The sequence below is a fragment of the Mirounga angustirostris genome, unplaced genomic scaffold (genome assembly GCF_029215605.1).
Source record: "Mirounga angustirostris isolate CCGP_5_RB_7025 unplaced genomic scaffold, mMirAng1.0.hap1 SCAF_1, whole genome shotgun sequence".
Taxonomy (NCBI): Eukaryota; Metazoa; Chordata; class Mammalia; order Carnivora; family Phocidae; genus Mirounga; species Mirounga angustirostris.
Window position 1 is genome coordinate 157,265,410 of NW_026991709.1, and position 12,123 is coordinate 157,277,532.

At 50.7% G+C, this 12,123-nt stretch overlaps 1 protein-coding gene across 11 annotated transcripts in view; it reads right to left on the reverse strand.

The window, feature by feature from the left end:
• ZXDC (ZXD family zinc finger C) overlaps nt 1-12,060 on the reverse strand; it is an 82,877-nt gene extending 70,817 nt beyond the window's left edge. For 4 of the 11 annotated variants that reach the window (XM_045904186.3, XM_045904185.3, XM_045904187.3 and 1 more), the window contains exons 1-5: nt 11,008-12,054; nt 8,387-8,539; nt 8,210-8,288; nt 7,132-7,262; nt 2,055-2,225 (exon numbers count right to left, since the gene is read on the reverse strand). In XM_045904186.3, coding sequence (XP_045760142.1) covers nt 2,055-2,225; nt 7,132-7,262; nt 8,210-8,288; nt 8,387-8,539; nt 11,008-11,971 — 1,498 coding nt within the window. In that variant the 5' untranslated portion in view covers nt 11,972-12,054. Of the gene's footprint in view, nt 1-2,054; nt 2,226-7,131; nt 7,263-8,209; nt 8,289-8,386; nt 8,540-11,007 lie in introns of all 11 variants that reach the window. The other 7 variants (XR_008505096.2, XM_054504536.2, XM_045904184.3 and 4 more) reach the window with 5 other exon arrangements.
• Nucleotides 12,061-12,123: the final 63 nt, after the last annotated feature.

The window sequence follows — 12,123 nt, forward strand, 5'->3', positions numbered from 1 at the left end:
GGACCTCAGACAAATCCCTCTCCTTTCCACCTCAGCTTCATCAAAAACAGAGCAGTGAACATGCCCCTGCCCCAGGACCACCGTGAGGGGACTCCAACAGCCAATCCAGGGCCTGGCAGAGCCCCTGGCAGCGTCAGTCCACAACAATGCAGGTCCCCAAGCACCCGTTTCTCACGAGGCTAGCGCTGGGACACTATATTAGTTATCCACCTCTGACCACAAGCAGGGGAGAATTGACACACAAGTCAGTCAATGGCACATTATAAACTCAGGGCCTGGGAAACACAGGCACTACAGAGCCCCTAAGAGGCTCTCACATGGAGACAGAGTCTAAGGAAACTCCTGTGGAATGAATGATGCTGTCGCTGACTTCTGAATGAGCCAAGCCAGAAAAGGAAGAAGAGCAAAGAGGCCCAGGTGCACGGTATCCCACAGTGCCAGCTCAGAGCCAGGAGTGGTGAGGGCTAAGTTCTAGAGACAGAAGTAGCAACCCGACCCCTGATGGCCTCTCAACACCAGCCTACAGCTCTTGACTGGACTCTGTGAGTTGAGGGGACAGCCTCTCACAGGAGTCCTCATAACATCTAGAGTTCAGAAGGGCAGCTTCTTAAATCCCAGCGAAATGGCAATTACGTTAGAGCCAAAGGAGTGAGGTGACCACATCTATAACAAGGTGGGAAGAAGCCAGAGGAAGGACATTTCCTTCAGAAAACTACACAAATTCTACTCCGTGTTTTAGTGTTTTTTTTATTTTTATTTTTTTTATAAATGTTAGCCATTATTATTTTTTTTTTAAAGATTTTATTTATTTATTTGACAGAGAGATAAGAGAGAGAGCACAGATAGAGTGGCAGGCAGAGGGAGAGGGAGAAGCAGGCTCTCCGCTGAGCAGTGAGCCGGATTCGGGGCTTGATCCCAGCACCCTGGGATCATGACCTGAGCTGAAGGCAGACGCTTAACCGACTGAGCCACTCAGGCGCCCCTCTAATCCGTGTTTTAAAGATGAGGAAACCGAGGGACGCCTGGGTGGCTCAGCTGGTTAAGCGACTGCCTTTGGCTCAGGTCATGATCCTGGAGTCCCGGGATCAAGTCCCACATCGGGCTCCCTGCTTGGCGGGGAGTCCACTTCTCCCTCTGACCCTCCCCCCTCGCGTGCGTTCTCTCTCATTCTCTCTCTCAAATTAAAAAAAAAAAAAAAAAAAAAAGATGAGGAAACCGAAGCTTGAGGACCTGTGCGTCGCCTGGAACCCCCCACCGGGAAGTAGCTGTGCCCCCAGGGCTGGTGCTGCCTATCACCCAGGTGGCAGGGAGGCAGCATGCTCAAGTGACCGTAAGGCTAGCAAGGACTTCCCCGGCCAGGAGCAACCCCACAGCACCCCAGACAGCAGGGTGGTGTGAGCTCCAAGGCAGAGGCACCACAGAGCCACCCAGACCCCTCAACAGTCTACCCATAGGGCTGTGCGTGCAGTCTCGAGAGGCAGACCGTCAGTCCTTTGCCACCATGCAGCCAGATGACCAGGCCTTCACGTGCCCAGAATCCCCGCTCCAGACTACGGCTGTGGTTCCCTCACCCCCTTCCCCTACCCAGGCCCTCAAGCCCCGCCCCCGCTCACAAGGTGAAACACTGCTCTGCACAACCGGACAGAGAGAGGAGTGAAGACAGAAACAAGGGAGGGGCAGGCTCAGAATTCAGGACAAAGGTCACAGAGGGAGACAGACCTGGGAGACATATGCTAGGAAAAGCCAAGTAAAACACTAAAAATAAATAAGTAAACAAACAAATAACTGAATGCTCCTCAAGGGAAGCACTTCAGAGACAAGGGAGGAATTAAGGGTCAGAGGCAAGAAGTGGCAGAAGAGTCCAAAAGATGCCACTAGGCTTGGCAGCCATGGTCCATGGGCCAGTAAGACTTCACTGTGCTCAATTAATTTAACCTATAACCAGACAACTTCTGAAGAGGGCAGAGAAAGGAAGGACATGCTTTGGCTTCTCTGACACATGTCAAGCGTACACATCTTTGCAGTGTCCTAAGAGAGAAGTGAACCGAGCAGACCTGGGCGCCGGCTATGCTGTCGGACCACATGCGCCTTCATGCTGTGCTTGGAGGTGAAGAGTCTGTTACAGCTGGACACCGGGCAACGGCTTTTCGGAGCACCCACGTCCTGCAGGTGTTTCTTGGAGTGAATGTAGAGGCTGCTACGGGCAGAGAACCTGGCACAGCACCCTGGAACAAAAAGACCGATGAGTGGTAAACCTGAGGATTCCCAAGAACCCAGTGCTGACATTTCCTCCCATTGGAATCATAAGACAATGCATGCCCATGCTCCGGCCACTGGCCAGGGACAGATACAATACGCCTTAGGGCAGCATCACAAATGTAGGGGCCAAGGCAGGCTGCCCCCAAGGCAGGCCTTTCTGGCAGGCAGATTATGCCAGCTGGAAACAATCAAGGCCCAAAAGACTCGGGAATAAACTTTGACATCCCTCTGCCTACTGTCTAAAAGAATTTAGATGGAGGACATGCTCCAGGAAAAAAGCTACCACCACAGATAACTACATTATGATACAAACTAGGTATGGCGGACGGGGAGGACCTAGCAAGGCCTGTTTGATCAAAGTCTGCTCTGTGTCCCATTGTTTCTGTGGGCCAGCAAACACTTGTTCACCAAACATTTACTTGTTTTCATTTTCCTATGAGATGCTTTCCTTCCCTCTGAAAGTCCCAGGTCCCTACCCACCCTTCTCTTTAGCTCAGGATGACATATATACTTCATTTTACCTGTCTCTGGAATCTCATGTCTGTGTGGCTTTTCCATACATATGAAATTAAATTTTATTTTCTCTTAATCTGTCTCACGTCAATTTAATTTAGTCCAGCTAGAACAACCTTGAAGGGCAGAAAAAAATTCTTCCTCCCTGACACAAGGAAATAAATTTGAAAGCAAACTGCATTTAAAAGGACACAGCAAGTTCCCCATCAGTTGTGTAGAAGACACATAACCTTGACAAGTTAACTCTGGGCCTGTTTCTTCACCCACTACACAGGGTTGCTGGGAAAACTAAGTCAAATTCAGTGTTAAACAGCCCCTTAAAAGTTCAATTGCTAAAAATTTGTACCAATTATCTGTACTTAGCTACTACTATAAAAACTGGAACCCTATGACATTTAGAGTTGGAAACTCTCTCAACAGATCACCAAAACCAATTCCTCTCATTTTACTACTGAGAAACTGAGGCCCAAAAGAACCAAGCAAATGACCCTAAATCAAGAGCACAAGTGAAGCCTGGAGGTGGCACCACCTTGCTGACAACTCAACGGCTTAGCCAGAGTCAGTAAGATCACAGACCTGCACGTATGTGTCAGGTGGGAAAACAAGACAAATTAAAAAATACCACCACCTTCCTCTTGGCCTAACCTCCCACTGCTGAAACTCAGCACCACAGGGACACACAGAGGGGAAGCACGGTTCTAGGCAGCTACAAGCTTGTGACTTGGTAGGGATGTGTAAACAATCAGCTGTCCTAACAAAGGGCAAAATAAAACCAGTGCTAGTGCCATGGAGTGTTCTAGAAGCAGAGGAAACAGTGTACCTCTTGAGAGGAGAGAAAAAAGATTTCAAGAGGTGGGTAGCATTTGAGGTGACTGGGTCTTGACAAATGGTAGGGGCCACAGAGCAGAGCAGGAGGGTGTGCAGGCCGAGGCACTGCCATCCAAGGCGTGGAGGCCACGAAGCAGGGTGGGCAGAGCTTGGACTCTGGAGCCCAACTCTAGCTCAGACCCTACTGGCCATGTGCCTTATTTATTCTTTCCGGGTCTCCTTTTCCTTTTCTGTAAAGTGGGAATGACACCCGCCTCACAGGGGTTATGAAGACTACACGTAAACTATCCCAACCTACAGAGTGCTCGCACAGTGTCCACTGAAGTGGAGCGAACATCACGGCACTTGTGGCAGCTTCTTGGGATGGCGAGGTGGAGCTGCTGGAGTCTAGGGCCTGGGGGGAGGCCTATTTTAGGAAAAGAGGCTATGAAGACAGAATATGGCCAGATGACTAAGGGTTTTGGCTGCCTCAGAGGAGTTGTGAACTTATTTCATTTTCAAACAAAGCTTCCAGCTTGTTTCCAGGTCAGGCTCATGAGAGAACATTTGGAAAACACACGAGAACAGACGCCTCCAGGCTCACCCCCAGGTGCACTGTCTGCAATGTGTGCTTTGCTCCACATGGTGCCCAGGGGTACTCTGTACCTGCCATGTCCCTCGGCCCCCTTTCCAGGTGGGACTCCTCCACACAGACTTAACTGCTTTGCCGAGGACAGGGGTCAACCACAACAGGGATGTCTGCCACACTCGTCAGCAGTGATTTCCATTTTAAAAAATACTTGCTAACTCGACAGAGAACAAAATATTCTTCATTTTCATTTGTACATCCTTTGATGGCCAGCAATGTGACCATTTTTCCACGTGTGTTAATGGCTGTCTTTTCCTAACTGCAACAGTATCTACACCGAGATTTGTATCCATTCTTAACAAATCAAAACTATTAATACTAGCACCCCACATTTATACCAAGTTACCCCCACCCAGAGGAGGGGCAGAAGCAGCCCATCAATGACAAACACCATGGGAATCTCAACTCCCATCTACCACTTACAGGAGGACCACACACATCTTCCAACCTCTACTCTGTATGCCTTGACTCTGTATACACTGCCACGGCGTATGAGAGGTGAGGCCGCTGCGGCCACCACCATACACACACATACACACACACGCACACGTGCGCGCGTGCCATCCTCACTTGACCACCCTGCCCTCCCCCATACACACTCACCGCTGTGTGGCCCTACCCTCCCTGTCTCCTCCAATTACTATGAAAAGATGGGTGGTGACGATTCTTTGATTTTTTTGTTGTTTTTAACTTTTTATTATGAAACATTTCAAACATTACAAAAGCAGAAAAAATGGTCTAGTCACCCATATTCAAGAATTATCAACTCTCATTAAAAAAAAAAAAAAAAGAATCATCAACTCTCAGCTCACCCAAAAAAGGGTCCTAGGATCCTCTCCCGAGGCTCCTGCCCTCACCTCCACTCGCTGGAGAAGCGCGCTCTTCAACCAAGCACCACTGGTCACCCCATCTGCACCTGCCTCTACCAGCTCGACATGCTCAAAGTTCTCAAGCTTCCAGTTACTGCAAGGCAGAAACCACCCCTCCTCTGTAGCCAGCTACCACCCCCTTCCTCTTTCCCTCCCTCACAAGCCACCTCCTGCCTTACCCTACCCCACCACTCAAGGCACTAGAGCAGGGCTCTGCCTGAGCTACTCCACCGAACCTTGACCCTCACCCTACAAGACCTCACTGACCCTGCTGGAGGAGCCCATGGTCCTCACCAAACTGCCGCCCCTCAGCACTCAGGACGGACCCTCTCCTTTCCCAGACATCCTCCTCTCTTGGCTTCAGTGCTACCAAGGCTACAGTCTTCCCATTCCTTCTTAGGCCCCTGCCAGGGCACCCCTTCTACTTTTCCACCTGAGTTTGTGGCTGTCCCCAGGGTTTTTGTCCTAGGCCTTTTTGGTTTAATAGCAATGGTAACAATGGCTACTGCCATAATAGGGCCCTTTCAAAACAACCCTGTGTTACGACCACTTCAAAGATGGGGAAAAGAGGCAGAGAGTGCTTGAGCCACTTGTCAGAGGCTACAGAGCGACTTAAGCGGCAGGCTTGGGATTGGGGTCCAGGAAGCCTCAGGCCTTCAATCACCACACTCCTCCGCCCCTCTTCAGCGTACACCAATCCCTGAGCGCTGCATCCACTTCCGTGGCTTAGATCATCACCATGTGCTGCCTGCCTCACTCCCAGCCCACCTCCTCACCAACCCCAGCAAGCAGTACATCCCTGCCTCCTGAGCATCTGAACTTGGAAAGCCTGTGGGCACCTAAAATGCAGCACATTCTCTTCCTCCAACCACCAGCCCTGTGTGCCTACCTCAAGTGAGATGCTGGATCCAACTACTGCTTCACCCAAAACCCCTACTCCCAAATCTATCACCAAGCACTGCTGGTGCACTGTCTAACTCCTATCTCTCTCATCTGTGCCCTCTCTCCCTTCCCACTGCCAAGCCCCAGTGCAGGTGCCAATCATCTCCCCAGGAAACCAGACTGAGCCTAAAAACTCAATCATGGTCCCATCACTCCCCTGCCCTGAGCACCCAGCCTGCTGCTCTCACCATTCTGGGAGATGCCCCTACACTGGCCTCGCCTGCCTCCTCTACCCCTGGATAGCTCTGCCTCCTTCTTCAGCCAGCTGGGAGACGACTCCCACGCCCCCATGCTCTAGGAGCAGTCTGGGTGACCTGTGTGTCCCCACAGCACCCTACAGGTACTGATCTACCTGGTGTGCCCCAACTGGAGCTCTGATGACAGGAGGAACTGTGTCTTGGTTAAACCATCTGTATTATCTTCATGACATTCTAGGAACCGGTCTTGGCTTCAAATTGGTCTTTATTATCCCTTTTCCAGATAAGGAAACTGAGGCCCAGAGAAGGTGGCCTGAGATCATCACCTGAGGGAGGGGGGAGCCAGGAATGAGACTCACAAGCACACACTGACCTGCTCTGCCCTCCCACACACCTGCAGCACTTACAGTAGGCCAGCACACACGAGCCACGAGCACACTTCTGCCCATGAATCATGCCTTCGCTATGTAGAGAAAAAACATCTGAATGCCCTTTTTAAAAAGCTAGCCTAACTTAACTGCTGTCCAATCACAGCATGCACAGCTAACATTTACTGAATCCATGATAGGTGCCAGATGCCAAAACAGGCATTTTTCACAGCTTATTTCACCTACTCCTCACAACCACCACATTAAACAGGTAGTAACTAGAGCCACAGATCTGGCGAGTGCACTTCAGAGCCAAGAGTCAAACCAGGTCTGATCCTAAAGTCTGTTCTTTTCAATACACTGCTCCCAAGATAAAACAATTAACTAAAACCGGCCAATTAAATCTAATGCTGCAACTTACACTCACCTTGTCTTGAAGCAAATAAAACTTACCTTTAAACAACTTAAACTTACAACAACATGGACACATACTAGTTTACAGCTCAAAGTAATATATTAAAATCTACCTTCCACGGGACACTCGAATGGCTTTGTGCCCAGGTGGGTGATGCTATGGCCTTTCAGGTGCTCTGCTCTCGTGAATGACTTCCCACAGCCTTCAACAGGGCAGGTAAACCTCCGGTCGTCATCATGTTTCCTGCCAGAAGAGAAAAACAGGGAACAGTGATTATTCACACAACCCAGAGATACCAGACCTCGGAGGTGATTCTTTGTTTAAAATTCTGCAAATTACAAACTCTTAGCATTTAAAGAAAATGATCAGTACATTTCAGAAAATCTTAATTCTCTCTAACCCATGTGGACAGGTTTGCAATTTAGCTAACCCTGTAATTAGAAATTCTACTTTAATGACAAGGCTGACTTGAGACTCAGACACATCAATTAGTGCTGCTTCAATCTAGGAACACACAGCTGGGTCCCAAACGTATTGATGAAGCTACTTTCAATGTTTAGAAATTCTGGTAACAAACAAGGTTTCCAAGCTGCAGAGGGCAAAGAGAAACATGCACAGAAAATCAACTGCAATGCTAAAAGGACCCACTCAAGTCCCTGCGTAAACACAGTTCTTTCCTAAGTACCACTGTTATACTTAAAACCTCTCAAATCCCCAGCTGTGCAAGCATGGACAAACCACCCAACCCTTCTGTGTCCCAATGCAAACCAGGAAAAGTAAGAACATCAAAGGCAGAGTCATTGTGAAGGTTAAAGGAGACACATATGTAAAGTGCTGAACATCACCTGCACACAAGCAAAGCCCTCCAAGGACATCGTTATCAGCATGGAAATTTTCTAATGACATCATGAAAGCTTCTTCCACAATGTTAACTTTTTTAAAATATTGAACTGTATATGAAATATGCAAATTACATTTAAAAACAAGTATACCTAGAAAAACTGACATTAGGTGATCAGATTCTGAGTGGTTTTCTTTTACAGCTTTCTGAACTTTCCAAACTATCTATAATGGGCTCCCTTTCTTATAACTTAAAAAAATCAACAGGTATTTAATCCATAGGCTTCTGCTACTGACAAACAACTCATTCATTTCCTATACGGCTAATTCAACCAAAATGTAAAGATTACCTTTTGTGTCGTAGGAGTTTAGACATGCTGGTGAAGGTCCAGCCACAACTGTCAGAGTCACAAATAAAAGGTCTTTCACCTTAGAAAAAGAAAAAAATTACACCACATAATCATAAATGCAAGCTAATCATAAAAGACAAATCTTAGGTGCAAATGCTCTATTCTCTAGCTCATTACCTGTATGACTTCTCAGGTGAATTTTCAGGCGACAGGCTTTGTCATATTGTTTGCTACACCCAGGAAAGGAGCAAGAAAAGAGTTCTTGTTCCCTGAAGTGAGCTCGGTTATGGGAAAACAGAGCACTCACTGTGATGAATGTCTTCTCGCAGCCTGAACAAAGAAAACACAAACCCTGCTCACTGGTGTGACAAAAATCACATAACATAGCTAAACTAGTCACCCCTCCAGGACACTATTCACACTGAAGCAAACAAGAAAGAAAATGAGTCAGAAGCACCTCCAGAAAGTTACAACCACCGTTACAACCATTATTGTAATAGTGGCTAAGGGCAGCCAATAAGCACACGCAGGTCACCTGCTGTGATACGACTTAGATAGGAAGCGAATGTTCAAGGGAAAGTCCTCCAATCACAGCCATGTGCTCTCCGTTTCCACAGCACAGATCTTTCTTACATTTTGTGAACTCAAATGTCAATGCTGTCTGTGTGAGACCAACGAAAATCCAACAAGATATTAGATACTAAGGAACAAGGATTCTGTCTGGGAGGGCCGAACTTGGAAGGGCCATAAACCATTGTTCTATCCGAGACTTTGCCCCTCCACGTGATACTGTGTTCTCCAAAATTACAAATGTCCTCCCTGACATCCTCTGCAGCAGCCCCCGCTGTTACCTCGCTTCTCCTTTTCCTTTTGCTTATTTCACCAGGGTTCCCTGCTGTGAAAGGAGGCTACCAGGGTCGTCTTCATTCACATGGCCTTTTCCTTCATTCCCATCTTCAACCCCAGTTGAGCCACCAGAAAAGAGCCTACCTCAGCAATCCCCAGACTTTCCACATTAATAGGTCTCCTTTAACAAAAAGATTCAGTGCTTAGAGTAGAAAATACCAGGTTGCAACATGCTGACCAGGTATCTTTGTGGCAGCTCTTCCCAGAGTCTGTAACATGCTACCATCGTGCCTATACACCACCCGGCAGATACACACTGCACATCAAAGCACTAGCCCCAGGAACCCTACTTACCCTTGCAACACTCAACTGGGAGATGCTCCTCTTCCTAAATGTCCGAAAATCATCCTCTTCCTCCTCTTTGGCATAAAACTGCCCTCCCTTCCCACCCCCTCATTCCCTATTTTGGGCTTTGGTGTATTCACACACTCCAACAGGTAAATCGCTCTGCCTTAGCAAGAACCACCCTCCCTGCAATCAACAGTCAAGCCTTTTGATCCTGCCTCTGCAATCTTTCCTACGTGGAACCCCCTCACCATTCCCACTGCCTCAGCAAACTCAGGTCTAGAACATTTAATGGGGCTTCTTCACTGGTCCCTCTCCTGAACCCACCCATCCTGAACACTACTGATCATCCAACCCAAAACTCCCTGATCTTCCTAGTACTATACTTGGAATAATGCTCTTTGTGCATTTTACTAGGGAGCAGTCTATAAGCCAGATTCATAGAGTACAACTGAAAAACGTTCTGAAACAGTGGTTTAAATCTATATTCTCCACAAAGAGGGATGCACAAGACCGTTCACAAGCATGTGGGGAAAAAAATATCAGAACCTATTAATATATTTTTCATTTCACCCTTTCAAAATCCCTACTATATTTAAGTGTATTTTCTAACAAACACATCACTATGAGAGCACTGCACATATATGATGCATCAATACACACGCAGGGCGCATGCTAGGCACACAGTTGAGGTTCTGTTTTAATGAAGAGGACACGGAAGGTCCCTCGCCCTCTACTGGACCCTCCCACACCCTTCCAACTTCACTCCCCACCTCACACCACCACCACAGCCCGCATTCCCTTCCTTGGCTTTGCTGTGTCACCCACCAACACTGTCTTCCACCCCAGCTCAAGAAAGCCAACTCCTTCCCAGGCAGCAATCTTCCTCCTGTGCCTCCCCAGGCACCTAAATCTGCCTCTCCTAGTGGAGTTCACTGTTTTGGAGCCTGCATTCCCTCCTACTGCAGGCAAGGACAGAAGGGAAAGGACCCTTCACTGGATTTTACCCACATTACTGGGCCTCAGACTCTTCATCTGTAAAATGATAATTTTTAGAACTTCCCAAAACTGTGAAGTCCAAAGAAAATAAAAGCATAAAAGGCCAGAAAACTGCAATGCACCACACACCTGTGACTATCCCCTCAGGGCCTTAGGGTGTTGCATCTGGCCAGATTCATCTGTGCCACCTAAATATCTGATAATTGAATGTCTAACTGATGAGAGACATAAGAAAACAGACACCTGACTCATAAATCAATTCTCTAGGAAGATGCTTTATCACCTTCATTAACCTGAAGCACCTCTAAGAGGGACCTGTTGCCTCCACCGCGGGAAAGGAAGGCTGTAATTCTTAGTGCTACCTTTGTCGAAATCCCCACAGCAATGCAGGGTTGAAGTGTCAAATCGAAATCACCTGAAAAGAACTGGAACACAAACACCAGAGTGCTCCGTTCCCGCCCCTCACTCTTGGCCCACGGAATTTAAATCCTGCTCAACTGAGCAGCCGAAGGCAGGGCGACGCCGCACCCACTCTGGGCGACTGAATTTGGACCTGGGGCCCCGGGAGCCCCCCGAAGCCCGCCCGCAGGCCCGTGGTGCGCGGTTACCGGGAAAGTCACACTTGTAGGGCCGCTCGGGCTCGAAGTGGGTGCGCTGGTGGGAGCTGAGTTTGGCGTGCGTGGGAAAGCGTTCGGAGCACACCTCGCACTTGAACAAGTTCTCCTGCTCGTGGCCCTTCATGTGCGCCTTGAGGTTGTACACGGTGGTAAACTTCTTCCCGCAGCCGCCCACCGGGCAGCCGAAGGGCCGCAGCTTGTCGTGCGACTGCAGGTGCCGCTTGAGCTTGTAGGAGGTAGTGAAGGCCCAGCCGCAGCCGTCCAGGGGGCACTTGAAGGGCCGCCGGCCCTGGCTGCTACCGTGCGTCAGCAGGTGCACCTTGAGCTGGTGCTTCTTGGCGAAGGAGAGCGCGCACTGCGGCTCGGGACAGCGGTAGCCCGGGGCACCAGAGCCGGGGCCCTGGGGGCCGCGGCGGCCCCCGGCCGGGCTCGCGGCCTCCTCGCCCGGCGGCGCGGGCGGGCCCCGGGGAGGCTGGCCGGGCTGCGGCGGCGCGGCGGCCAGCGTGAAGACGCCGTGATCGAAGCGCACCAGCAGGTCCTGGCTGTTGATGGTGACGGTGCCCGCCAGGGCCGCGCCGGACCCGGGGGCGGCGGCTGCGCCGCTGGGGCCCTGCTGGGGGCAAGGGACTGGGCTCGCGCCAGCGCCGGGCCCGACCTCCCGCCGCCCGGGGACCTCGGCCGCGGCGCCGCGCGCCACTTCCAGCAGTACCACGAAAGAGTCGCCACCGTCTTCGGGGGGCGGGGGGCTCGGCCCCGGGGCCGCCGACGCCGCCCGGGCCTCCCCGCGCAGCGGCCCCGGCCCGCCATCTTCGGGGCCCCGCAGCAGTAACAGGCGGCGGCGCGCGGGGCCCGGGCTAGGCGGTGGCCCCGGGCCTCGACGGAGTCGGCCGGGGCCGCCGCCGCCATGTTGGGCTCCGCGCGCGGTCGGGGCTGCGAGCAGCTTCGGAAGGTCCATCTTGGGCCCAGCCGCGGCGTCCCAGCCGCCGCCTCAGAGGAAGCGCGGTCCGCCCCGCCCAGCCGTGCGCGACGCCGTGCGGCCGCCGCGACGGGTCGACGCCAAAGCCCGGCGCGGAGCAAGACCGGACTCCGGCCCGGAGCTGCGCGTGC